The sequence below is a fragment of the Alexandromys fortis genome, unplaced genomic scaffold (assembly GCF_014885135.2).
Source record: "Alexandromys fortis isolate MF-2015 unplaced genomic scaffold, M_Fortis_MF-2015_v1.1 scaffold_260, whole genome shotgun sequence".
Classification (NCBI taxonomy): domain Eukaryota; kingdom Metazoa; phylum Chordata; class Mammalia; order Rodentia; family Cricetidae; genus Alexandromys; species Alexandromys fortis.
The window spans coordinates 1,350,449-1,377,625 of NW_026068136.1; the positions used below are offsets into that span (position 1 = coordinate 1,350,449).

The 27,177-nt window shown below is 48.5% G+C and overlaps 1 protein-coding gene across 5 annotated transcripts in view; it reads left to right on the forward strand.

Moving 5' to 3' along the window:
• Window positions 1–27,177, forward strand: part of Tmtc1 (transmembrane O-mannosyltransferase targeting cadherins 1) — a 250,868-nt gene that overhangs the window by 197,336 nt on the left and 26,355 nt on the right. For 2 of the 5 annotated variants that reach the window (XM_050126489.1, XM_050126491.1), the window contains exons 14-20: window positions 4,320–4,422; window positions 6,243–6,378; window positions 6,809–6,953; window positions 7,795–7,932; window positions 9,492–9,614; window positions 10,113–10,190; window positions 16,825–22,415. In XM_050126489.1, the coding sequence (XP_049982446.1) occupies window positions 4,320–4,422; window positions 6,243–6,378; window positions 6,809–6,953; window positions 7,795–7,932; window positions 9,492–9,614; window positions 10,113–10,190; window positions 16,825–16,965 (864 nt within the window). In that variant the 3' untranslated portion in view covers window positions 16,966–22,415. Of the gene's footprint in view, window positions 1–4,319; window positions 4,423–6,242; window positions 6,379–6,808; window positions 6,954–7,794; window positions 7,933–9,491; window positions 9,615–10,112; window positions 10,191–16,089; window positions 16,790–16,824; window positions 22,416–27,177 lie in introns of those variants that run through there. The other 3 variants (XR_007589317.1, XR_007589318.1, XM_050126490.1) reach the window with 2 other exon arrangements.

A 27,177-nucleotide genomic window follows, 5' to 3' on the forward strand; every position in this document is an offset into this window, starting at 1 on the left:
ATTTCATATATGTGTACAATGTAATATGATCATTTTCATCCCTATTTTCTCCTCTCTGCCGCGGTTTCCCCTAACATCTCTCTCCCATTTCCACTTCCTTTTTCTTTAAATGACTTAGTGTAAACAATCCCAGCGTGGAAGCTGTGTTCGGGTCTCACTGTCTTTGCAGGGTGGCGGTGGAGGATGATTCACTGGATTACGGACAACCCATGTAAAAAAAAATGATTCTCCCTCCTGCAGGAGCTGCAGCCAGCAATTGTTCCTCAGTTAGGGGTGGGGCTACCATCTAACTCTTAGGGGGGCATCTCATGATTTTTACCATAATTTTTTTGGGAACTGTGTTGTCCACTCATGCATGGTATCTCCATTTGAAGATTATATATGTTCTAGTGGGTTTCCAGAAGGCCGTCCCACAATCCCTTCCTTTGGCTAACCCATTCAGACCCCCTTACCTTATTCCCCTGCTCCCACCCAGTTCAGCACTGCAACCCCTGCACCCCTTCAGTCCCTCTCTATCACATATACTCTGCCATCCCCCCCCATGACCATGTCCTCTTCTCTGCTGTTTTCCAGTCCTGGCTGTTCCTCTTTTGCTCCATTATCAAACACACATTGCTCACATTCGGCTGGGAGACAGAGACCCGCAGCATTAGAAAATGCCAGCATTTCCTCAGGGCGGAAGAACGCCAAAACTGTTGATTCATTTCAGTTGGGTGTGAAGGAAAGAGAGACATCAAATATTGATAGTGTTTCTCAGAAAGGCCCTCTGAACACTTGAGTTGATTGCTTACTGTTTTGTAAAGAAAGTAACAGTGGTGGAAATGAGAGGCAGAACCCTCTGGTGTCTCCAGAGCTGCTGTGTCTTGAGGAGTTCCTTAGCAGGAGATTAGGAAGCCACAGGCTGTCAGACCTGTCCTCCCTTAGCCTCCAGGTCTCTACTTCTAGGGCTGCCAGACTTACAGTCCCCAGCTTCCCAGGGTGTCGTCCATGAGTCCCCTGCTTCCCAGGGCTGTCACACACATACATCCCTTGATTCCCAGGGCTGTACCAGTGAACAGTCACTGCCTTGCTAAACGGTTAGGACAAACACATTTCTGGATTGGACCCAACCTGTGGCTCTGTCAGAGAACTTTTCCTACTGTCAGAAGAACCCGCTGTGCACCTCCTATTAAATACACCTTGCTGTGGACTGTCCTCTGAGTCCCCAACTCTGGTACTGTTGAGGGAGAGACCCCCGCCCCCCGGGTCTGCAGTGGTCTATGCAGTTTTCCTACAGATACGAAAGGGTAACTTGCCTTTCACCCTCATACTTTAGTGAACTGGCAGTAGTTCTTGTGGTCACATGATACACCCACAGTTCAGAAAAGGCTGTTACAATGATGGTTCCTTTTCCCCTTTCCAGCTCGTCAGTCATACTTTTTCCACACTTCAACTACCAATAACAGAAACCACAGAAAAACACCCATCACAAAGCAAGTGTGAGCATCCAGTATCTTCTCCTGGGTCAGACATGAAGGAAGTCAAAAAAGATTCAATCTAATATGGCCAGCAATTAGAATGTGCGAGGCTCTTAATTCTGTCTCCGGTATTCCCACAGTCAAAATAATCTAATAAATATCCCAATTAATGCCACTACCATATCTTTTGCTTTTGGAAGGTATTTTTATATAAATGCATTGTTTATGTTATAGTTTATTGTTTGGAATAAGCTATGCCTCGGAGGAACAAGGGCCTTCCTTCCCCATAACTGTTAGCTCTCTGCAGCAACTCAAGAAGGGAGGATCCTTATAAGTTCCTCCTACCCATGGCAGAACGTTGTAGATAAAAACCCAATTCTTTATATGTTTAAAAGTGTGTGTGTGTGCATGTGTGCATGCGTGTGTATGTGTTGTGTGCGCATGTATATGTGTGTATGTGTGTGCACGTGTGCCCACGTGTGTGCATATGTGTATATGTGTGTACGTGTGTGTATGCACACGTGCGTGTGTGCACCACCTTGTAGGTATGGAGACTGGAGAACAACTTGAGGGAGTCAGTTCTTGTACTGTGTAGGTCCTGGGGATTGAACTCAGGTCGTCAGGTTTGCAGCAGACACCTTTACCCACTGAGCCCTTTCACAGGTCCCAGGGAACGATTCCTGATGCATGTGGCTTACTCCCTGCAGCAGCTGCACCCGTGATACACCATGAACAAATGAGCAAGTGCCCTGCGGTGCTTTCTAATTGGAATCTGGTGTAGTGTACACTCCTCCTGTCCTTTCACACACACATACACACATACACTCACACACACACTCACACACACACACACACACACTCATCAGCGCCTCAACAGACAATGTCTTCCAAAGCTTTCCTTCAGACTTACTAAGATCAAAGTGTCCGTTTTGAGATTTTTCTTTCATTTTTAACTTCTCTGACTTTGACATTTGCTGAACTCAGCAACTTCTTCAGAAGGCTTTCAAGAAGCGTGCATCTCCCTTGGCCGCCCTATGGATCTCTGATTGAGTACATAGCGCTTGTCACCTGTAAGCTCCTCCCCTCCCCCGTGGTGCTGAAATCACTGGGGTCAGACAGACAGCACTGTTATTTCCACGGGAGAATGAAGAGCCCATGGGGTCCCTGCCAGCCCGGATCTCAGGCTCAGCTTACTGGGCAGCGTGGAGGACGACCACCCCACACACCTTCACTTACAGGCTGAGGTGTCTGTCTTCACACTGCCGATGAAAGCCGTGATAACTTGTGGTAAACTTTTAGCATCTTAAGGAAAAGCTGCAAAGTGCTTCGTACTGGGTCAGTGTCTTTGACCTGACTTTAACACCAGCACTAGGAAAGGAAATTGTTAACCGTAGTTTCCAGATAATTCTCAGAACCTTTGGTTATTTGTGTAATTTTAAACCATGTGTTTTAAAAGAAAGGTTGATGCAATGATTTTAGATGACTGTGGGAAAAATACCTGTAAGTTATTACATTCTGAATTAAGTTATTAAATTGGGACTGGGTGGTGGTGACACACACCTTTAATCCCAGCACTCAGGAGACTCTGAGTTCGAGACCAGCCTGGTCTACAGAGCGAGTTCCAGGACAGGCTCTAAAACTACAGAGAAACTTTTTCTTGGGAAAAAAAAAGTTATTAAATTGTAAATAATTAAAATACATTAAGGTGCACAGAGAAGGGGGTAGGTGTGGTAATTGGCATGGCGTGTGCTGCGGGGGGAGGGGGGGCAGTCCCTTTGAGGGCCAATTCAGAACGCACATCTATATTTTGCTTATAAACCAAGTCTTTTTACTATTGGACATCCATATTTTAAAATGCTTTTATGTGCAGTGGTTTTTGCCTGCGTTCATGACTGCGTGAGGGTGTCAGATTCCCTAGAACTGGAGTCACAGACAGGTGTGAGCTGCCTTGTGAGTGCTGGGAATTGAATCTGGTTCCTCAGGAAGAGCAGCCAGTGCTCTTAACTGCTGAGCTGTCCCTCCAGACCCCCCCCCCCCGCCCCTGAAAGCACAGATTTAATAAAGCAAGGAGCACAGGGTTTGCTGAGCTGTTGAAATACTTCAGGAAAAGAAGGGGTAAGAACCCTGGCTTCATCTGCACCTGTCTCCCCCATCACCCACCTGAAAACCTACCCCTGATCCCAGCACTCAGGAGGTTGAGGCAGGAGGCTTGTGGCGATTGCCTGGGCTTTGAGGCTAGGTCAACCTGAACTACAGAGCAAGTAGGGCTCTCTCTCTCTCTCTCTCTCTCTCTCTCTCTCTCTCACACACACACACACACACACTGTCTCTCATACACACACACACTCTCTCACACACATTCTCTCTCTCACACACACAGAGAGAGAGAGAGAGAGAGAGAGAGAGAGAGAGAGAGAGAGAGAGAGAGAGAGACCTCCCCCGGCAAGTCTTAGATGGCGGTAAGAAAGAAGAGGGCTGTTCTGTCAGAGGCAGCTGTCAACCCTCGAGCTCTACCTTCAAGCCCAGCAGCCACTTCTCCATGCCTCGACACCCACACCGATATTCAGCATTTCCGTTAGAACCACCAGGGTGAAGAAGGAGCCCCATTCAAAAATTCATGCTCAGACCTCTTCCACATACAGGTCTGGATCCATCCAGACGCTACATCTTCGTATCAGTGTGTTCGCACCAGAGGAACTAAGCGTACCCGTGCTTGTACGCCCTTAGTGTTGACTTGGATTCAGGCAAAGCCCTGGTGTATGATCAAGGCTCAGTAAGCGTTTCCTCCTTCCCAGCTCACTCCCAATCTTACCTGCACTGTTTATTTTATAAAGCTTTGTTTTTCTTTGTTCTCTGCTAAAGGCAAGATTTAAGGAAGCAGAGGACGTCTACCAGGCTGGAATAAAGAACTGCCCAGACAGCTCAGATCTGCACAACAACTACGCGGTTTTCTTAGTTGACTCTGGTGAGTGAGACTCCCCTCTCTCTCTCTAGTACCAGTGGCCCTGTGGGGCCGACATTTTCCTAAATCTCCAAGTTCACCTCAGAATCCTGTCTGTAAGAAAACTCCCCGGGGCAGGAAGTGGCCTTGCCTTTCTTACCACCACATCCATAGGGCTGTCTATCAGGGATGCCACCCCACTCCTCAGTGCAGAGCCTGCCTCCACACCTGCCTCCAGCAAATGGTGGCTGGTGTCTGTAACCGGCTTGGCTAAGCCTTTGGAATGGTTTCCTCAATGTACACTCCAGAAATGCATCCTAGCCATCGACACCGTGGTCCCCTGTGGCACTGGTGGAACTGGGCACAGATTCCACTTCCTGTTGACCCAACGACAGTCTGCCCTGCAGGAGAACTCAGTCTGATTATTATTTTCCAATATTGAACACTTGAGTGGATTTTCATTTTCTAGGATGTGTGAAGCTTTCCTGTTCGATAAACTATAAGCTTACATTTGGATCAACTAGGGAAAGCAAGCTATTTTTCCATATAAATTGCTGTGTGGCGCCCCCTGCTGGATCATTAGATGATAACACCATCAAAGTAAGGAGCTGAGCACCCGCCGAACTAAAGCTCGTCCTTTAAATTCAACAAGTAGCTCCATATAAAAGTCCCCTCTGAGAAGAACTCTGACAAGCCACTGAGGCCCTCTGACATGGTCCTAGATAAACCTGTGTTCAGAGAGAGTGTGTGGGAAAGATTAATGTGTAGCCCTGTGGGTCCGGTCAGTTACACTTTGGGCTGTTCTGGGATTCAGTCACTTGTCTAGTTTCTAGCAAGCTTCTCTGGGGACCCTTCTCGGATCAGGGAGATTTGGTTCTCCCTCTGGCTTTTGTCTCCCTTGCCCTGGGCTTGTTACCAAGTCTCTTAAGGTCTTTGCACTTTAGCGTCTACGTCTGTAAAGCGATAGTTTTGTTTTGGTGGTTTTAAAAAGTACCTGTTAAATCCCAAGGGGCAAGGCAATAGGATCCTGAACACTGTGTAGGCCGTGTGAGCAGAGGGGTTTCAACATACACGTGGGGCGAATGCAAGGTGACATAGCCACTGTGTTTACAGTCACATTAAGTGCATACCATTGAGGCCAACAAGATGGGCCAGTGGGTAAGGGTACTGCCTCTAAGGCTGACCACCTGACATTGGTTCCTGGGACCTCCATGGAAGAAGGAGAACCACTGGTTTCCACAGGATCTCACTCTGACTTCCTGTGCACACATGCACAGGAGAGTGTGTGTAACACACACACACACACACACACACACACACACACACACTGAATAAAATGTGTGATTTATGGGTTTCCAATTGAGCACTGTCACCCTCTCTTGTCCTGTGACTTGGGACAGACCTTTAGAAATTACTGAGGCCTGTGTTCTTTCTGCAGCGTCCATTCTATTTTGTGTGTAATGATAAGCACCAATGTCTCAACTACGTAACCGCCAATCATCACAACACTTCCACCGAAGCTGTGGGATTTCCACGAGTTCAAGGGCAGCCTGGGCTACACAGTGATTTCCAGGCCGGCTTGAGCTAAGCAAACAAACAGACAGCCTGTCTCAAACAGAATCAGTGCCGAATTGTTATTAATATCATGGGAAGTGTTGATGAACAGTGACGGGCCAAGGTTAGGCAGTGGAAGCATAAGAGGCCAAACACCAAGCTGATCACAAACCGCATCCCCAATGGTATGATGCTGTCATGCCCAGAATTGGCGTACAACCCGGAGGGAGACTGGGAGCCACGCCCCTCACCCCTGTGGTCTGCTCTCTTCCCGCCCCACCCCACTGCAGGCTCTCCAGAGAAGGCCGTGGCTCACTACCAGCAGGCCATCCAGCTCAACCCAAGCCATCACGTGGCCGTGGTGAACCTGGGCCGACTCTACAGGTCCTTGGGCGAAAACAGCGTGGCCGAAGAGTGGTACAAACGGTGGGTCCCTCCTCCTTGCCTTCCCAGCCTCTTGGAGTCGTCAGTAGTTTCTCTCGGGCGGGCGTCTTAGTTACTGGGACAGACAGGCTTTCAGAATGATAGCACGTGATGACAGTTCAGGTAACAGACTCTCGCTTCCAGAATAGCAGCGCGACAGTGTAGTAATGTGCTCAGAAGAGTTCCCCACTAGGGAGGTCACACTGCTCAGGGCTGGGGTCAAACAGCCGTCTCAATGCTAGAAACAGGTGGGAGGCTGCGGCTTCAAGTCAGCCATCAGTGTTGGTGCGGTTGCCAGGTTGGTGGTCGCTGGAGGCCTTCACCATGGATACAGTATAACCTTGAGTAAGTTCAAGCAAGCATCTAACCGGCCAATCCTGCCTCTGCCTAAGTGCAGTCCACCAGAGAAGCATCTGTGTGTCCTTCCCTGCAGCGCCCTCCAGGTGGCCCACACGGCTGAGGTCCTGTCACCTTTGGGAGCACTCTATTACAACACGGGCCGACACAAGGAGGCGTTGGAAGTGTACCGGGAAGCGGTCTCGCTCCAGCCTTCCCAGAGGGATCTCCGCCTGGCCCTGGTGAGTAGAGGGAGAGGAAGTGGCCCAGGTGTAAGTGAAGGGAAGACGTTGTTCTAGGGCAGAAATGTGACTGCTCATCACACGAGGAATAAAACCCTCGAGAGCACTTGACCCAGATCCACTATTTTTTGGCACTTGAGTGCACTTGCTTGTTATTTCCTGCCTGTATGAGTGTGATCAGACAGGTGTGTACATGCACATGTTCAGACGTGTCTGCGTGCTTATTAGCACATGGTGTGTCTTTGCTGGCGTGACAGTTTGTCTCTAACTTGCTGCCTACGTGATGCCTACATATGAGCATATTGGCTCATATGATTGCAGTGTGGTGGTCAAATTCAGCATAGTTAACACCTCCTGCATTTCAATTTCAGTGTTTGGAACTTCACGCTTCCTTCTTAAGTCAGATTTGTCACCTTTTTATGAACACTGTGTTCTGTCAGGACGGCAGGGAGCTACCACTTGGCATGTCCCGCCAACTTTTCTAAGGGTCACAAACCAGCTGGGCGGTGGTGGCGCACACCTGTAATCCCAGCACTTGGGAGGCAGAGACAGGTGGATCTTTGTGAGTTCAAAGCCAGCCTGGTCTACAAGAGCTAGTTCCAGGGCTATTACACGGAGAAAGCCTGAAGGGTCACAAGCCATTTGGTGGGTCTCAGTGGCACCTAAATGCATGTAGGAGTCTACAGCCAAGTGCTGAACTCTCTGCTGTGGCACTCAGCTCTCTCTAAAATGCTTTGTGTTGGGGTTAGGGATGTCTTGGATATACTCTCTCTGGAGAAGTTGCTTTGTCTGCTGAGGGGTGACCAGTGTCTTCTAAGCCCGGTGCCCTCTGGTTTTGCAGGCACAGGTTTTAGCAGTGATGGGTCAGACCCAGGAAGCTGAAAGGATGGCCAGTCTCATAGTGTCAGAGGAACCCAGATGCCTGGAATGCTACCGCCTCCTGTCGGCCATCTACAGCAAGCAGGAGCAGCATGAGAAGGTAAGGAAGCTCTCGCCCCCAAACTCTCAGCTGCCAAAGCAAGTGGGAATGCCCCTGCATGCCCAGCCCCTGCATGCCCAGCCCCTGCATGCCCAGCCCCTATATACCCAGCCCCTGCATGCCTGACTGCTGCATACCCAGCCCCTGCATGCCTGACCCCTGCATACCCAGCCCCTGCATGCCTGACCCCTGCATACCCAGCCCCTGCATGCCCATTCCCTACATACCCAGCCCCTGCATGCCCAACCCCTGCATACCCAGACCCTGCATGCCCAGACCCTTCATGCCCAACCCCTACAAACCCAGACCCTGCATGCCCAACCCCTGCATACCCAGACCCTGCATGCCTGACCGCTGCATACCCAGACCCTGCATGCCCATTCCCTACATACCAGCCCCTATATACCCAGCCCCTGCATGCCCAGACCCTGCATGCCCAACACCTACGGACCCAGTCCCTGCATGCCCAGCCCCTACATACCCAGCCCCTATATACCCAGCCCCTACATACCCAGCCCCTGCATGCCCGATACCTACAGGCCCAGCCCCTGCATGCCCAACCCCTGCATACCCAATCCTTGCATACCCATCCCCTGCATGCCCAACCCCTACACACCCAGCCCCTGCATGCCCACCTCTGCATGCCCTCTGGCTCTCCAAGGTCTGCTGTTTGGTGCAATCCTCAGGACAGCCCTGGGAGGCAGAACTGCCAGACTGTTACTCTTTATCTGCATGTTGAAAATTACATAATCATAAAATTCATAACCTGCTCAAGAAAATATTTGTTAAACGCCTGCAAAGTGCCGGACACTGTGGTAGACTCCAGGCGTAAGGGAGAATGGGAAAAATGCCACCCTGGTCCTAAGGGAGCTTATTTAGAGAGAGAGGCAGAGATTGGTCAAGACAGATGTATTGGTGAGTTGAGAAAGAGGGAAACCAAGCATCCCACTGAGAATAAGCACATGGTGAGGTGTGAGGGGAGGGTGAGGAGAGGAAGAGGTCAACAAACAAAATGGGCAGCTGAGGAGCAACACAAAGACCCTGTGACAGCAGACACGGGTAGGTCTGAGGCACAAAAGTTGGAGGAGGGGGTAGAGCACTCAGCTCAAGATGCAAACATGACCAGGCACACACCCTCCTCTACACACACACACACACACACACACACACACACACACACACACACACACGGGAAAGCAATGGGGTTTGGTCCTATCTAGGATAAACTTTGGAGTTTAAACGGAAAGGTAGAATTGTGCTTCAAAGCAAGGTCTTTGTGCAGGGTGGGGCAGGCACCAAGGGCCAGCAGTCCACATGACATGCGACCAGGGAAAACCTCACTGCAACTCTGCAACCTTTTTGTAAAGTGATCAGGACGTTACATTCTTGCTCATCTATGAATAGGGAGCCCGAGGCATAAGGGGGTGGTCTTTTGGGGGTCATTAATTCCAGTGAGAAAATGAGAGTGTAGAAAGTGTTTTTGTGTGTCGAAGGCTGTGCGCCGGGGTGGGGGGTAACGCCACTCTAACTTAGGGTTCCTACACTTCCCTCTGCTGCAGGCACTCGAGGCCATAGACAGAGCTCTTCAACTGAAGCCCAGGGACCCAAAAGTCATATCTGAACTTTTCTTCACAAAAGGGAACCAGCTGAGAGAGCAGAACCTTCTGGACGAGGCTTTTGAGGTAAGACAAACCAAACTGTCATTAAATTTACAGGTGTAAATGAATCCCACAGTTGATAAGGGAGTCTAGGCAGTAAGCTGCCGTCACCAAGGGTTTGCAGAGAGAGTCTAGGCAGTAAGCTGCCTTCACTGAGGGTTTGCAGAGAGAGTCTAGGCGGTAAACTGTAGTCACTGAGGGTTTGCAGAGAGAGTCTAGGCGGTAAGCTCTAGACACTGAGGGTTTGCAGAGAGAGTCTAGGCGGTAAGCTGTAGTCACTGAGGGTTTGCAGAGAGTCTAGGCAGTAAGCTGCTGTCGCTGAGGGAGTCTAAGCTGCCTTCGCTGAGGGTTTGCAGCCCCTCCACTTCAGAACCATCAGCTCTAAAACCATGACAGACTAAACTTACTGCCTCCTGAGTGGCCCTTAGCGATCGGGGTCTCAATGTGGCAGCCACTGGCACAGTTCTATGGCACCTTAGATGCGTTGCGTGTCTTAACATGAAGCTTGCCCTCTCTGCTCAGAGCTATGAAGCTGCCGTGACCCTGGATCCTGACCAGGCACAGGCGTGGATGAACATGGGCGGCATCCGGCACATCCAGGTAGGAGCACAGCTCACTGTTCTCATCCCACCGTGGTTCAGAAGCCATGGTCCATCCTTTCCTTGTAAGCATTTGGAGACTTAAAACATAGGATTCTGAAAATCAAATACAGAAGCACTGTGTTCTCCGCATAGTGAATAATCACAGACCCATTTAAATGTTTATAAATCTAACTCGATGATCCCACTGATGGCGAGGAAAATCCAATGTGGGAAGAAGGGTTATCTGATGTGAGAGAGCCTTCTGTATAGGTACTGCTTTTATTGGTTGATGAATAAAACTGTTTCAGCCAATGGCTTAACAGAGTAAAGCCAGACAGGAAATCCATTAGTAAATTGAGGCGGCCCCTTCTTTCCCTGCCACCCAGACCTGATAATCACACCGAAACTATATTAATTACAATACTGCTTAGCCAATAGCTTAGGCATATTCCTCGCTAGCTCTTACATCTTAAATTAACCCATTTCTATTCATCTGTGTATTGCCATGAGGCTGTGACTTACCGGTACAGCATGTTACTCCTTCAGCAGCTACATGGTGTCTGCTCCACTCTGCCTTCTCTCTGTCTGTCTCTGTCTCTATCTGTCTGTCTCTCTCTCTCTCTGTTCCCACCTGGCTATATTCTGCCCTGCCATAGGCCAAAACAGCTTCTTTACTAACCAATGGTAATAAAGCATATTGTCAGCATACAGAGGGGGATCCCACATCAGTTATCAAGCAGTGGCTGAGGTCTGTGCGCACTGACACAGAGACCTGTGGAGCTTGTCAACTCCTCGGCAATACCAGACTGTTAATTTAAGTACCACTTTACTATTTCCTGTTTTCTCTTATGTGTTTTTCTGGGTGTGGGTTTATACACATTAGTGCAGTGCCGTCCAAGGCCAGAAGCAGGTGTTGGTGGGTCCCCTAGAGCTGCTGTTATGGACCTTGTACAATGCCCAGCATGGGTGCTGAGAACCGGATATGGGTCTTCTCTAAGAACACCATCCACTCTTCACTGCTGAGCCATCTCTCCTGCCCCTTTATTCTCCATGTTGAAAACATTTTTATTCCCTAACCTTTTAGTCGAAAACATACTTGCCTGCTTTGGTCCCCACCCCCTAAAGCTAACTTTGGGTGAGTTTTGCTGCCAAAAATGACTGAAAGTGACCCTGGGTGGGGTGTTGTTTATAGCCAATAAAGTCAAAGGTGTGCCGTGATTCCTTCGTGCATGTATACGTTCATCTTCATGACCTCTCTGTGGAGCACGCGTCCTGTGTGCCAGGTGCATGTGTAGACACTGGGCGTGTGAGAGCGATCAGACAAGATAGAGACTCCTGTCCTAGTGGAACCCGTGTTCTAGTCCAGGGTGGCAGGCAGTATGCACACATGTAGTACACACATGTGTATATGATACATGCCTAAAACATGTCAGATTGTGAAGTGCATGTGAAGAGGAAAGGGAAAGGAGAGAGGGCACTGATGGGGATCTGAGAGCAGCTCCTGTAGGGATCTAAAGGGTTCCGTCATGTAGACACACGCGGAGCACACGCAGAGGTCATGTGGACACACACAGAGCACACGCAGAGGTCATGTGGACACACAGAGCACACGCAGAGGTCTGAGGCTGAGGGTGCCTGGCAGGTTTGGAAAGGGTGAGTAGGCAGCCTGGATGCTCAGAGAAGGTGAGAGGAGGTGGTGGAAGCTCAGGCCCTTGGAGAACTTTTCACAGAGACAGCGTGGTCTGACTTGTTGAGCTAACTTGCCCCCAGGCTTCTCTCACACTGACACTGGAGTGGTGAGGATTTCTAAGAGGCCGGCCAGAGTTTTCCTCCCGTGGGCACCTGAGGACTCACGGCTGGACTATGCGGGCAGCCAGACAACATACACCTCATCGCACAGAATGTAAGGATGTTATTATAGCTCAGTCACAGACCCACTCTCTGGTCCGAGCAGTACCATGGAATGTTAGCAACACCTAGCTGGGAAACAGAGTGGCCTTTCTGGAGATTAGTGCAACATTCTATATTTAAGTTAGATATTTACCAGTTTTTTTTAAATAATGTATAATTTTCTCAGATGGAATATACCAGAAATTAAAGTTCAGTTGTTAATCTGAAGAAGTAGAGAGGATATACCCAAGAGCATTCAAAAGAGAAAATAGCATAATTATTATGTATCTGAACTCAGGGCTGTATATTCGCAGGACAGAGCTCTGGAGACTGAAGAAAGATCTATTGAGTATATTGTTTTCAAACGTAATTGATATTTATTTGAAACAATGAGGCTTTGCCACAGCAGGCGTCGTGGATTAGCCTGAGCAATAGGAAACCCACACTCCCCGCTGAGCAATTCTGTGGGTTTATTTGAATAATGTGATCTGATATAAATGTATGTGGTGGGCACAGCTTGGCTGTGGTCTTTCTGGCACCACCAGAACAGTCCAGGGTTGTCACTGTGGACGTGCAGGAACAATCCTGAACTTCCTGCATCTTCTGCAAGGAGTGTTGGTCACAATGTCACCCATCCTGGCCCTGGGGAGTGTAGGCCTCCTAGGGTTATGGAGGTGAAGGGTGGGACTTTGCAAGGAGGTGGCATAGGAGATGGGGGAAAGACACTGAAGGCTGTGGCCGTCGTAGGCAGAGAGGACACAATCACACAAGGTGTCTAAGGTCAGTGCTGTGACCCAAAGTGCCTCAGGTGTGGACAGTCGCGTCCAACTGCAGAATTCCCTCCACCTCTCACGTCCGCACTTATGTGAAGTCCCTGCTGTCAGCGTACAGGATATTTTTAGCGTGCCTGCCGTTTGACAGGTAGGCCATTCCACGAGGTCAGCGACAGAATCCTCTACTTACGCTATCTTGTCTGTTCAGAAGTGTCAGAACATTCTGCATTTGGGGATGAGGGATGTTCTTTTTCTCTCTCTGGTATGTTCCTTGAACTTTTACATAAGATGGAATTTCAAACTCCATTAGGAGACCATCATCCAAGCCATATCTCAAAGTAATTTCAACATGGTTTCATGGTAGTTGTCCATGCTTCTCAGAATGTTGTTGTCTAGTGAACTCTCTGGGATGCTGAGTATGCTCTGTTTCTTTCTTCACTGTGCAAGTAGCAGGGACTGGCCACGGCAACTGGGCATAGGCAGTGTGTCTGGTAGGACTGGTGGATTTTAGTCTTAATTAACTAAAATTCAGTTCTGGAAATCAGATCATTCTAGTTCCTACATAGCAGAATTAGAGTCATTGACTTAAGGGATATAACTTTTAAAAACAACGGGGTTAACAGTTTAATCAAGAAAAGAACAATTTGAGGGAGAAAGGGAAAACTAGATTTTGTGCAAAAAGGTGGAAATCCAGTGATCTGAGACTATACTAAGGTTAAGGATGAGGCCTGAATTCAGAGTAGCTTGAGGGCCCACTTTGTGGAGTATCTTGCGAGCTCTTGGGTCCACAAACATTCAAGTGCCCAGATATACACCAGGCTTAACAGAAATCAGAGGCTCAGAGGAGGATGCCAGAGTTAACAAAGCTGTAATGCAGCAGAACTGGGCTCCTTGTTCCGAGTCAGTTTGGCCTTTTTCATCAGCATTGACTGTCAGATATAACTGTCTCCTACCCAGCCGGCGCTGGCTTCTCAGTGTACAGTTCCTCCTTCATTTCCAGCATTTCCACACCCTCTTACACCAGCTGCACACATAACCACCATGAGAACCAGAAAGTGGGTCGGAGACTGATAGGGTCACTCTAGATCCTGTCAGGCAGCACCCAGCTCTTGACACACACATACACTTGTAGGAAGATACTTACACCTTGGTAAGCATTAGCTGCTAGCTCGAGGTGTTGTTTTAAATAGTGATTGAAAGTTAGAACACCTCTGATGTCCACCCACATAGGAGCTGCAGCTGAGGATGATGGAAAGTCAATTTGTTGTTTTAGAATGGGAAGAATTTGTACAGCTTCCTGGGGTCGGTGTAAACATCTATGCCCCAAATAGGGCAGACCAAGGAAAGAGTCTTAAGTCCAGGAGTGTGTGTGACTCAGAAACACCTGCATCACTGACGCCCATCTCAGCTGTGTCTCCAGAGCTACCTGCCTGATGGAGGAAGGTAATTGGTTAAAAAAATAAAGAAACTGCTTGGCTGGCCCTCATAGGTTAAAACATAGGTGGGAGGAGTAAACAGAACAGAATGCTGGGAGGAAGAGGAAGTGAGCTCAGAGATGCCATGCTCCCCTCTCCCGGGCAGACACGATAGCTCTGCTCTCTGAGGCAGACGCATGCAGCTCCAACCCAGGATGGACGTAGGCTAGAATCTTCCCAGTAAGCACACCTCATGGTGCTATATAGATTATTAGAAATGGGTTAAGAGGCTGAAACTAATGGTCCAGGCAGTGTTTAAAAGAATACAGTTTGTGTGTTGTTATTTCGGAGCATAAGCTAGCTAGGCGGCCGGGGTGCCGGGGACACAGCCCTGCCGCTCATATTACAACACCTGCCCAACTCAACACCCGCCCAACTTTCACAAGTCTCAGCCACCTGAGTCTCCCTCCTCAACCTCCAGAAACTCTTCGCTGTTTGTGTAGCCTCAGAGAGGGGGGAGTCCCGCGAGTCTCGTGAGCTTCCCAGACCTTGTGAGCAGAGGACACAGCAGCGGAAGCTCTGTAACAGTCTGGGTCTTAGGGCTCTGCAGGACTCAGCTCGGCAAGGCCGCAGCAGAGGAGGAAGATGATGTACGTCAGGCTGTAGAATGGGGGGGGGGAGGGGAGATGTATGTCAGGCTGTAGAACAGGGGGGAAGATGTACATCAGGCTGTAGAACAGGGACTAGGAAAAGCTACCGACTGTGACCAGTGGTCTGTGACCGTCTGAGTCCAGGCACATGTATTATTGAGCAGATGAGGGTTGACAGAAGTGCGAACAGGTGTACTCAACAGGTCAGAGGTCACCTTCCTTCTTCCCTCCTGCCGCGAGTGTCTAGCTGGTACTTTTCACTGTGTACCCTGGCTACGAGATAAACCTGAGTCCATCTTTAATTTTTTTAAAGATTTATTTATTTTATGTGTATGAGTTTTTGCCTGTGTGTATGTACACCAAATGCATGTTGTGCTCACAGAGGTCAAAAGAGGGTGTTAGATCCCTTGAACTGGAGGAGTTAGAGACGGTTATAAGCCATCATGTGTGCTGTGAATGTCACCAGCCCCCTCTATCCTACTCTGGGGTCCTCTGAAAGAGCAAGTATTTTCAACCGTGGAGCTGTCTCTCCAGCCCCAAGTTCTTCTATCAATCAAGTCTTTCATCGTGTAAAACTTGCATTAGGCAAAGGGGGCTTTTGAGTTTTAAGTCTAACATTAGAGCAAACTAAGTGTAGGGCCCAGCCATGGCAAGCTCAATATGGGTGTGAGTCTCAGTAGTTTACCCTGAGGCAATGCCTGTTCTGAGAAAGACCACAGTCTGAGACCACCCATGTACCACCAGGGCAGAGCACCCAAAGGAGATTCTCAACATTCCAACTGTTGTAGATAGGATCACCTGCCAGCACACACCCATCGCTTTTCACCTGGACCCCCCTATCCAAATGTCAGCCAATCAGGGGTCCTGAACCTTGGAAATCCTTCACTCCAACTTCTGCTATTATTAAAAAAAAAAAAAAACTACCCCAGCTGAGGGCTCTCTGATTGAGCCAGTGTGCTGGACACACGGAGAGTCAAATTTGAACTTGCATAAGAATAAAGGCTCTTTGTTTTTACATACGGGGATTCTGCCACTTTGTTGGTTTTGGGGAGACTCAGCAGATCTGGGAATAACACTAAAAAGATAAATGAATGTCTGTTTAATTACTGCTCTCCCTCTGATGTGGGAGTGTCATATCAATCTGTTGATTTCATTGGTTAAGCAATAAAGAAACTGCTTGGCCCTGATAGGTTAAAACAAGGTGGGAGGAGTAAACAGAACAGAATGCTGGGAGGAAGAGGAAGTGAGCTCAGACTCAACAGCTCTGCTCTCTGGAGCAGAGACGCCATGCTCCGCTCTCCCGATAGCTCTGCTCTCTGAGGCACACGCGATGAAGCTCCGACCCAGGATGGACGTAGGTTAGAATCTTCCTAGTAAGCGTACCTTGGGGTGCTTACACAGATGATTAGAAATGGGCTAAATTAATACATGAGAATTAGCCTAGAAGAGACTAGATAGAAATGGGCCAAGCAGTGTTTAAAAGAATACAGTTTGTGTGTTGTTATTTCAGGGCATAAGCTAGCCAGGTGGCCAGGGTGCTGGGGACGCAGCCCTGCAGCTCCTATTACAACATCCCTCCCCACCCCCAACCCCAAGCCTACTTGTTTACAAAGAACCACAGACCAGCGCTAACCTCCTGAGAACGCAACAGCATGACAGTCTCCTCCATACTAAGAAGCTGAAATCTGTGTTTCTGCCATTTACACTTGTGGTGTAGCTATGAGCCTCCACATTCTCCAGCTGGTCTGGTTCTTACAGATGGATTCCCATAGATCATCCCAAGAGATAAAGATAAAAAGATCCACAGAGAAGGTCTCCTTAGGGCCCCTTAACTGGCAGTCGGGGGAAGGGCATGATGGGGAGGGGAGTTTCTCTCCTCAGAGGAGTGTGCTGAGCAGTCTTTCTTTCTGCCCCTCACCTTCCAGGGAAGCTACGTGTCTGCCAGGGCCTATTATGAGAGAGCCCTGAGGCTGGTCCCAGACAGCAAGCTGCTGAAGGAGAATCTAGCCAAGCTGGATCGCCTGGAGAGACGGTTACAGGAAGTCCGAGAAAGAGACCAGACCTAGCAGCTCCTGGGACACAGTCACTAGGGACTCAGCAGGCTGAAAGAAGACAGAGAGGCCTTGCTCACACAGCAGGCTCTGCCTCCTGGTGGCACAGGGAGACAGCTGCTGGTGACCCTGCTGCTAGGGTTGTTTTCCAGGAAGACAAAGGGGAACAGGCAGTGTGCAGGGAAGGGAAGTAACGTGTGTGCTTTCTGGGCTCGTCTGTGTCACTCCCAGTCCCCAGGATGCAGATATGGTCGTCATGGTGGCCCAGAAACACAGAGGAGACAGCCTCCTCTGAAGTCGGCCCGTGGGGGAGTCCAGAGTGGGTGAAGAGCTTTGGTTGTCTTGTGAAGGCATGGGAGCAGAGCACTTGATCGCTGGGCTTGGTCTAATATCCCCTAAGAGTACCACTAAGGACCTTTGGAGAAGTACATTAAATTCCACTCTGATATACATTTTTCAGTGCCTAAAACACGGGTGAGCTTCTAGAGTTGTATGTGGGTATCTTTATCTCTCCAGGAAAAATCTCCCTGAGCAGTAAACAAAAAACAACAACAACAGAAAAAGCTCAGCATCCTTGTTTTGTTACGGAAATGTTTTTAAATTGTATTCCAGATCTTACTAGAGTTGTGTCTCCACCCTGAAACTTCTCAGTGCGTACACCAGGAGACTGCCACCCTGGCTGCCCAGGCGTGGAGTGGCGGGGTGCGGGGTACATTCTGTGTGGAAGTGTTCGAGGGCCAGTCTAAAGAAGTGCTCGCCTTTATTCTCTTAAGGTCAAGACGTCATGAGATTATTATTTTTGAAAGATATATTTGAGCATTGAGGAACCTTTACAGTGTGTTGCAGAATTCCTCACGGACTGAGTTGAGGGAAAAGAGCTCTATTTATTGACTTTCAAGGTTTACTGGGAATTTTGTGCTTAAGAGACAAGTGACTGACAGCAGACTCCACAGAGAATGCTCTATAACTCTCTGCTAAAGTCTAGATTCACAGTTTTTTAAAAAATATATTTATATTTAAAAACGAGGAAGGCAAAGTTGAAATCATAATTTGACATTATTTTTAGTGTTATTTATTGTATAACTTATAAAATATTTAATATATATATCCACATGTGTGGCTTTGTCTCTGTACATAGTCATTTTGATAGCAGCTCTCAAAACCAATCATATAAAAACTGCGTAATAAGAAAGCTTTAACAATCGCCCCAAATTATACTGGTTGTATGCCACTTAAAGCTAATGGAATTGCAGGTCAGCTCTGTGTTTGGGTAGTCAGTGAAGGGGTTGGAGCACCTGCTTCAAACTGGATGCTTCTTACTGAAAGCAGAAACCTGAAGGTTATCCGGGCCCTGCTGCCAAGGTGGGTGTCACACAAACATCTCACCTGCACAGCCAGACCAGAGGAACCAGCATCAGGAGGCAGGCTTCTGTGTGTTATTTTAGTTTATTTTTTCTTTTTGACAGGTAAGTTTAAATAAATGGCTGAAAACTTATTTTAAAAGCCAGGGGTGGTGGTACACACCTTTAATCCCAACACTTGGCAAGCAGAGGTAGGCGGATGAATCTCAGTCCTGGTCCACAGAGTGAGTTCCAGGACAACCAGGGTTGTTAACGCAGAGAAACCCTGTCTCAAATCCTCCACCCCCTCAAAAGGGGGCATTTGACCAAGTGCTCCCCTGCTCTTGGGCCAGCATGTGTCTGTGTCACCTGATGTCTGGAATCGGCTGCCAGGGTCATATATCACAGATTGATCCGGAATCTTATTTTCTTCCATCAAAGGTCAAAAATATGTTCTATAGTGCTTGCTATAAAATAATTCCAAGCCCCTAGTTTAGAAAGCAGGGGTCTTTGGCAGCACCTTAGTACCTCTTTTTAGAACAGTATTTACCAAAATGGGTGTATTAAAAACTAACGGGACAGATGGAACCACAGAGTTTGATATAACTTCGCCTAATGTAAATTGCCACAAAAGGTCTCAGTGTAAAGTTGTTGGAGTAATTAAAAAGGCAACTGTAACATAAATGTTTCTGAGGAGAAAAAGCCAGGTGGCGCCTAGGAGGCTGCTACATGGGGCCTCTCTCCTTCCTCATTTGTCTGCCTACTTTGGCATCTCCCTGAGCAGTAAAAACACACACTGCTTAAAAAGAAGAGAAGTCAGCCGGCGTTGTGGGCTCGGATGTTAAATGAGCCAAGGAGAGTTTCCTTGGTAGATAGGTTGCCTGGGAGAAAGTCAGTCGCGAAGTGTTTTCTCAAAGCTGTCGAGTGTATCTTGTAACAGGCTGTTTGGTCCTTGTCACATGAGATAATGCGTGGGAGTCCTCCTTTTACGTAGAAACGAAGAGCCTGGCTTGTTGTGAAAACGCAGCTGGTTTACCACCAGCAGGCTTTGCTCTGTGAGTGACTGGAGAGCTCTTTCTGAAACCTAGGGGTGGAGCTGGCTTAGTGCACGCAGATCCTCTGCTGGCGATTCTGACATCGCAGTCCTTGTCGTTATTGTTGGTGCTGAGAACTCCACAAAGCACTTTCCGGCTGAGCTCCGGCCTCAGCTAAATTATTCTGAGGGTTTTTTCGTTTATTTGTTCTTGGGTCCCAGAGTGCTGCACCATGCCCTGGGGAAAAAGGAGGAGTCGCTGTGCCTGGGCTGAGCCCCAGCATGGTGTTCTCAGGGTTCTTTCCTGAGTTACACATAGAGCCCTTCATCCCCGGAGCCCCTCCCCCACCATTCCCTGTCAGTCCTGCCTGTTACCCTATCTAGACCCAGACTGCCCTTGTCATGAAGCCCAGTGGCAGTTCATTCTTGTGCCCTTTGACATAGGAGCTATAGGAATGACCGGTGGCTTATTTTAAATTTGGGAATTATTCAATTAGTATTTTTCAAAATGATTCACATGTTTCAGGTTATTAGTGTCTTTTGGTTAGGTGGTGGAACTCAGGCAAACGAACCAAAAATGCAAAAACTATGGGGGAATAGATGCTTTTGTGAGGACTGGGGGCCTTGTTTGTTTGTGTGTTTCTGGGGCTAGAACTCCATCCATGTAAGGCAAGCCTTCCATTACTGGCCACCAGAGACATCTCAGTCCTGGGCTTGTTTATTCTGAAGGTTGTCACACAAAGCAGAGAGGTTTCTGATGTTCATCAGCATGCAGGTTCCCTTCTGAAGTCTGCAGCAGAATTTCACAGGTATTTTTCAGCTTTCAGACAAGGCCAAATAAAAATTCCAAACCACACCACAGAAGCTATCTGAGGTGACCGAACTGAGGAGGAGAAAAAGCAAAGGTCCCGTTTCTAGTGATTGTTAGCAGATAGGCTGCATCCTTCTGATTACAGAGCAGCTGGGCTGGTAGGAGGCCTTCCCCCCTACCCAGGGTCTCTCCACACTAGCTGCCCTTGGAGAACTGTGAGTATTCTTCCAAACTCCCTGAGACCCAGTGCTCTGCGGATAGCAAAGTCCTATAGGACTGATGCTTTAATGAGGCTTACAGCTTCTACCAAGCAGATGCAGAATATGAATTTTTTATTTCTAGCTACTGGACCAAAGTGAGCCAAGGAATTCTAAAGGATGGGTCATCACATTCCTAGGCTGACCGGCAGGTGACTGAGTAGGGTGGCTTTGTGCATGTGGTGGCTGGTCTTCTCTTTAGAAAATGTTTGTGTTCTTCTCTTTAGAAAATGCTTGGGTGTCAAAGGGAGAGACGGCAGGGGTGGCAGCTGGTCTGTAATGTGTCCTTCTCTTTAGAAAATGCCATTTGCACACAGCAGGCAAGAGCCAGGGACAGAAAATAAACAACAACAACAACACAAACAAACCAAAACCCTGATATCTTTTTATTCTTAGAAGGTGTCCACGGCACAGAGATCGCCTCTTTCTGCCTGGCACACAGACCCTGGGCTTTCCTGTTTAGTTCTTGACTGCACTTACTAAAACCTGTTTTTGATGAGCTGGGTGTGGTGGCACACGTCTTTATTCCCAGCAGCACTGGGGTGGCAGAGGCAGAGTCAGGTAGGTCTCAGTGAATTCGAGACCAGCCTGGTCTACAATAGAGCAAGTTCTAGGAGAGCCAGAGCTACACAGAGAGACCCTGTTTTGAAAAAAAACAAACCAACCAAACAAACAAACAAAAAAAACTCCTTTTGACAAGGAATCATGGGCAAAAATGCCTGCTCCTATCTGTGTGGATCCACCCAGGGGAATAATAAACCTCTAGGAACTAATTCGCCAAAGGCATGCAGCTATGGTAGAGGAGGGTTGTTTTGTCTTCTTTTCCAGTCACACTAGTTGGCATCACCCGAATACAGCAAAACCAAGCAGCTAATGCCATCCTTTGAAAAGTGTAGGTGCCTGTCACACCTTTCAGACCGCAGCTGTGCAAGCTAAGATTTTAGAGTACCAGAAACCAATACCGAAAATATTATAATTCTTACCATTATTCTCGGTTTTCAATGCAAAGCTTGCTGTATCATTCTGAAAACTCTTCTAATACTTTTGTTTCTGTGAGTTCTTTGTTCTGAGGGAGGAGATAAAGTAATCAAGTACAAAACAGGATGGATAGGATAACTGGAGCCATCAATTGGTTCATATTAAAACATTTTCATCACCAGTGATTTTCTGGGTAAAGCCATCAGGGCATATAAAAAAGACAAAATAATACTAGCACCTTACAAAACACAGTCCTGGTCTGAGTGAAAATACAGGCTGCCAGTCATTCCTAACCGGAAATGTCCGCATGCAGAGGTCCAGGATGTCTCCTCCTGGTCAGGGACACAGGATAAATATTGGTAGCGAGCCTGGAAGTTCCTACCGTGCATACCCTTTGGGGATGATTTAGCTGCTGGCCCATTGTGGGGGCGCACTAGTTCGAGATCGGCGCTTCAGAGTTCTAGTTCTGGCATCAGTCCAGGAAGTCACCTCACTAGGGCAGGTAAGTCCACACCTAGGTAGAGTTTGTCCCTCCTCATGGAGCACTGTCTCGTCCAGTGGCCCCCAGGATACCACGAGCCTCCAAAATGCATTTAGAAGCACGACACATCCGTCAAAACAATGATCTTATTCCTGACGGTTCTTACTAACAAACACAACAAAACACAGACAAGCGACCCTGGGAAGACTAGGCTGCCCAAGTGTGCTAACATGACAATAGTAAGTCTTCCAGTTGTGCTTAACGTTCGTACGGTCACCCTGTCACCTTCCTGGGAGAAAAGATGACACCCTCTCCTAGGGACCCGAGGTGTCCATAGAAGCCAGGGACGTGTGGAAGTCGCTGTGTTTGCTGTCCGGACCTTGGTCTCTTCCCACCGCTCAGTGTTCTATTTTGGTTGGTTGTATGTATATGTACACCTGTGTTATTCTCGCTGCTTAAAATACTTCTCTGTTGAAGTCTGACTGTATACTTTGCCTAAGTCTTTCAAAAACAAAATTTATGTAAATGTCTATTTTATATAAAACATGGTGAAGTGAGAACTCTGTCTGGCCTCAGTCTCTCAAGTTCTCTGGTTAGAATCCACCAATAAGCCTTTTGCTAGCGGGTCTGAGTTTCAGAAGCAAAGATGGCCTGTCCTTCATCTCTCAGACCACACAATGACAGTCAGCTTCTCACTCACACCAGACTCTACCTCCGGGCTGAACTCGCCTAAGGCTGCTTGGTAGGTGCCCTGCCCGTGGCCTCTATGGTGTCAAAGGAAGTTAGAAAGCAAGGGTTCCCCATACCCTGTACTTCATTCATGGTTACCTGGACCCCACTCTCTCTGGACTCAGCCCTCCGCGTGCAGCTCTGTCTCCTCCGTTTACTTCCATTCACTGGCTTTTACTGATTCTATCTTAACATTCGATCACTAGCACAAAAGGGGAGAAAACACCACAATCTCCGTTAAAAACTAGGAAAAGTCCTCCCTTTGGTTCTCCGTGTTATCAATAGCCGCATTCCCCCCCCCCCCCCCCCCCCCCCCCCCCCCCCCCCCCCCCCCCCCCCCCCCCCGCACCACACACTCGCATTCTCTCTTTAGAGGCCTGGCATGTTTGCTCAGGTTCCTTTACAGGCGCAGGGGAGCCTCAACAGCAGCAGCTACCACAGGAAAAGAACGTCTTCCATCCCCAGCAACCATTGACTGCCTTTTTATCCTGAGAGGGTGAGGCTTGGGATCCCCTCCTGCTATGTGACATCAGCAGGCCCAGCTCCGGCCTGGTGCTGATAACCAAGCTCTCAAGAGTATAAGAGCACAGCCACACTTTTTCTTCTTTTGTAATTTCAAAGACAGGATTTCTCTATCTAACAGCCCTGGCTGTCCTGGAGCTTTCTCCGTAGACCAGGCTGGCCTCAAACTCACAGAGATCCACCTGCCTCTGCCTCCTGAGTGCTGGACCTCCATAGCCTAGGGAAGATGTGTCCAAACCAAAGACAGAGATCCCATGTGCCACAAATTCACCCCAGGGCAAATCAGTCCCCTCCCTGAGACTAATGTGCTTTTCTTTTATCTATCTATGTGTTCTGTTATTTAAATATCATTGGACTGTTTCTCCAACACCACAGACAGTTTCTACCTGCCAACCATTATCTGACCAGTAGATCTGAAGCTAGACAGTCACCAGCTACACTGTATTTTAATCCATACTGAGAGGCTCTTTTACCGTGAATGGAAAGACTTTGTTAGGGTGCGCCTGCACGGGGTAAATTCTCTACATTAGGATAGTGTCTCCCATACGACCGAGGGCTTTCAACGCTGGTGACAAAGGGGTCCTGCAGCAACAAGGAAAGAGACCGTGCCCAACTGTATGGAAGGAACCGGAGGACATATACAAAGCTATGTGGACCACATGTAGGTGAGCTAGGGGATGTCTGGGAACCACTCGGGGAGACTGGCTACATGGCATGGCCAGAGCTGGATCATTGTGCCCCTGCAGTTACTACACAGCATGGGTGCCCAGCTGCCGATGGCTTTACTCCAAAGGCTTCGGGTGCCTTTATATCACCTCTTACTGAAAAAGAATGTTGAGTCTGTGGGGGACTTTGAGCTTCCCTGGAAAACAACGTGCACCTGGGTGAGCCTGCAGGCTCATAGGTCGATCCTCTCGGCACTGGGAGGAAAGAGTCAGCGAGCCACCAGCCAGCCACTCTGGGATGTTTCCAAGAGGGGACTCAGACCTGGAAGCTGAATATTTTACTACGTCTGCCCTGGGACCACTGCTTCGTTTCTGTGGACTCGGATCATAAAGATAAAAGAACGCTCTTTGGGTGCCTGCGCCTGCACTTACAAATTTGATGGGAAGAGCAGGGAAATGGGCTGGAATCTGCACAGCACACACGCCTGTCTCTCTGCTTCTGCTTCTCTGTCCCCCCCCCCCACCAACTCCAAGAGACAGTGAAGCCCTGTCTGATTGCCCATACACGCAGTGTCCTCTTAGGCCCTGAGCCCCTCTGATTGCCAATACACGCAGTGTCCTCTTAGGCTTGCCCTTAGTGTGATCAAATATAAGTCCGCTAACAGTCTGGCTTTTATTCCTTTCACGTCCTTGGGCTAACTTATTGCCACCCAATATTGATGGAGAAAATACAGATATGATGGCTTACTAATGGATTCCTTGTAGTACCTTAAACAACAGATCACACAGCATTGGCTCAGGCTTTTGAAGCTTGTGGTAAATACTGCGACCCAGGAAATCAGTGAATGTGAACATTCTTGAGGGCCAAGAGGTTGGGCAGGCTTCTTAGAAGCTCGACAGTAGCTAAGTGTTGAATCTCCTGCTTTGAGAAGTGCTCGCTTGCATCTAGCATGGATTCCTGAGTGCAATGCTGCCATCTCTGCATCCTGCTCCAGGATTTCATGGGTCTAAGCTTTCCTCAGATCTGCTGCAGGGCCCTTGATATACTGGAGGGGATCTTCAGCCATGGGGACACCTCTCCCAAGGCCAGGCTGTGGCAGGAGGCTCCAGGAAACCCAGAATGACCAATGATGCAGAATAATCGTGAGGGATGCCTTGACCTGGAACTGTGAGAGGTGCAGGCATACTGTGTGCTGAGAGGACTGAGGTAGCAGCTTCAGCTTCCCCACTTGGTGTCAGCAGTCTGTTGGTGAGGGGGACTCAGGGATCTCATGGAGACCATGGAACCTCTGTCAGGGGATGGACTGCTGCTGCTGACCTGCAAGCCCCAGAACCTTGATCTGCCACCGGGTGAGGCTCACATCTCCATGGTTTGGTGTAGGAGGTCCTTCTGTCTTTGTGTTGCTTTCATTGGTTAATAAAGAAACTGGCCTGGTCTAGTTGATAGGGCAGAACTTGGGTAGGCGGGGAAGACAGGACTGAATTCTGGGAGGAAGAAACAGATTCAAGAGGGGATGCCAAGGATCCAAGGCCAGAGATAGATGTGCTGAAACTTTTATGGTAGGCCACTACCTCGCGGCCAAACACAGATGGATAGAAATGGGTTTGCTCTGGATTCCCTATGGTTGTGGCCAGGATGAGCCCAGGAATCCCCAAAGGCAGGCCTGCTAGGTGGAATGCTCTCGACTGGGAGTTTGGGGCTTCCTGCTGAGGATCCTCTTCCTTAGAGCCTGGTGGTCCCAGCATCTTCAGTGCAGGCTCAGTCTCTAGCCAATGAAGCGGTTAACTAATTACTCTTTATCAATAAATGAAATTGGGAGTCAGATATTGGGGTATGTGGAGACACAGAACTGGCTTAGAGTGCAGGTTCCTCCTGGGACAGATGAGACGAACCTGGGAAACGGTTGCTTGGCAAACCAAGCATAGATGAAAGCAAACTTTCTCTGCCCATTTCTCAAACGTTCTGTCAGAATCTGTACCCTGGATAGGGAAGTGGCCTTTGAGCTCAATTCTACACGCTCTACCAGTTACAAAGGAGTGCTTTGCTCCTGTATACATGTTGCCTTGTTTCTATGTACTTCTTTTCATTTTTATTACTGTTATTAATTGAGGTATTGTTTCTTGCAAGGAGAGGCAAGAGTTTCTCTTGACCATGTACGTTAGTAAGGGGGTGTGGGGTTTCAGAGTTGAGGTAATGCTTTTTAGTCTGTATAAAAGCCATACAAAATAAAGCTTGATATGCAGTTGTTCACACTCTGCATCCCCTGTGTTCTGATTTGCACGAGACCCTTACCCAGGGACCCCAACGCACTAGACGTTGACGGGTAAGAACCTGAATGGTCAGAGAAGCTGCCGAAAAGCCACCAGTGGCCTCCTACCTCTTCTGTTCCTCCCTCCAAAGGGGCTGAGACCCTCTCTCAGTCCCACCTTATAACTGCCAGTCTCCTATCTATCCACAGTCCTCCAAACCTCTATGGTTAATTTTGGTCAGCTAGTGGCTAGCTCCCCCCTCTGATTCAAAGCAAGCTTTATTTTCAGAATGGAATCAAAATATCACAACAAACCAATTATAATGCCAGAGATGAGATAGGACTGGTTCTCTGCTGCCCTGGGTCTTGTCTTGTTAAGGCAGCATGGGGCCAGTGGGCAGGGCTCTGAGCAACCTGAGCTGGATGTGGGGTGTTCTTGTAAGAACCCTGAGAAAGTTAAGGGGGGTTTTTAAAGCAGAGTGACTTCAGAACCTCTGGGCTGGGCCTGGGGAATCTGGCTGAAACCCTGGTAAAGTGAAGCCTTAAACACAGGCTCTGTGTGAGAACAGCCATCTGTATGGGCTCCTGCGATACTGGGGTGTGGAATCCCAGTGGCTGATGTGAAAAGCAGGGAAACGGCCTGGAATCTGCACTCGCGAGGATTAGTAGCTGTAGAAGCTCAGCAGTTGGTAGATATTAGGTCGGAACAGTGACAGCCATTGTTTTCTGTTTTTGAAGTGTTCTTTGTAAATAAACAAATATCGATGGCATGTGTATGTGGGGGAAATATTTGTCCACCACATGAATACACGTACCCAGAGAGGCCAGAAGAGGCATCCGATCTCCTGAAACTGGAGTTAGGCAATGGTGAGTTGCCATGTGGGTGCTGGGAAATGAACCCTCATCCCCTGGAAGTTCAGTCAATGCTCTTAACTCCTAAGCCATTGCTCCAGCCCCCTACAAGTGCTTAATACATTTTCCAGGACTCTATCTGCCCAGAGAAAGTAGGCGTGATGTGTAGACTTTGAGTAACAAATTTATTTGCTTCCTTCCTACTTGTTCACCCAGTGAAGACTGACAGTATGTCCCCCCAGCTGTCATCTCCCCCCCAGCTGTCATCTCCCCCCCAGCTGTCATCTCCCCCCAGCTGTCATCTCCCCCC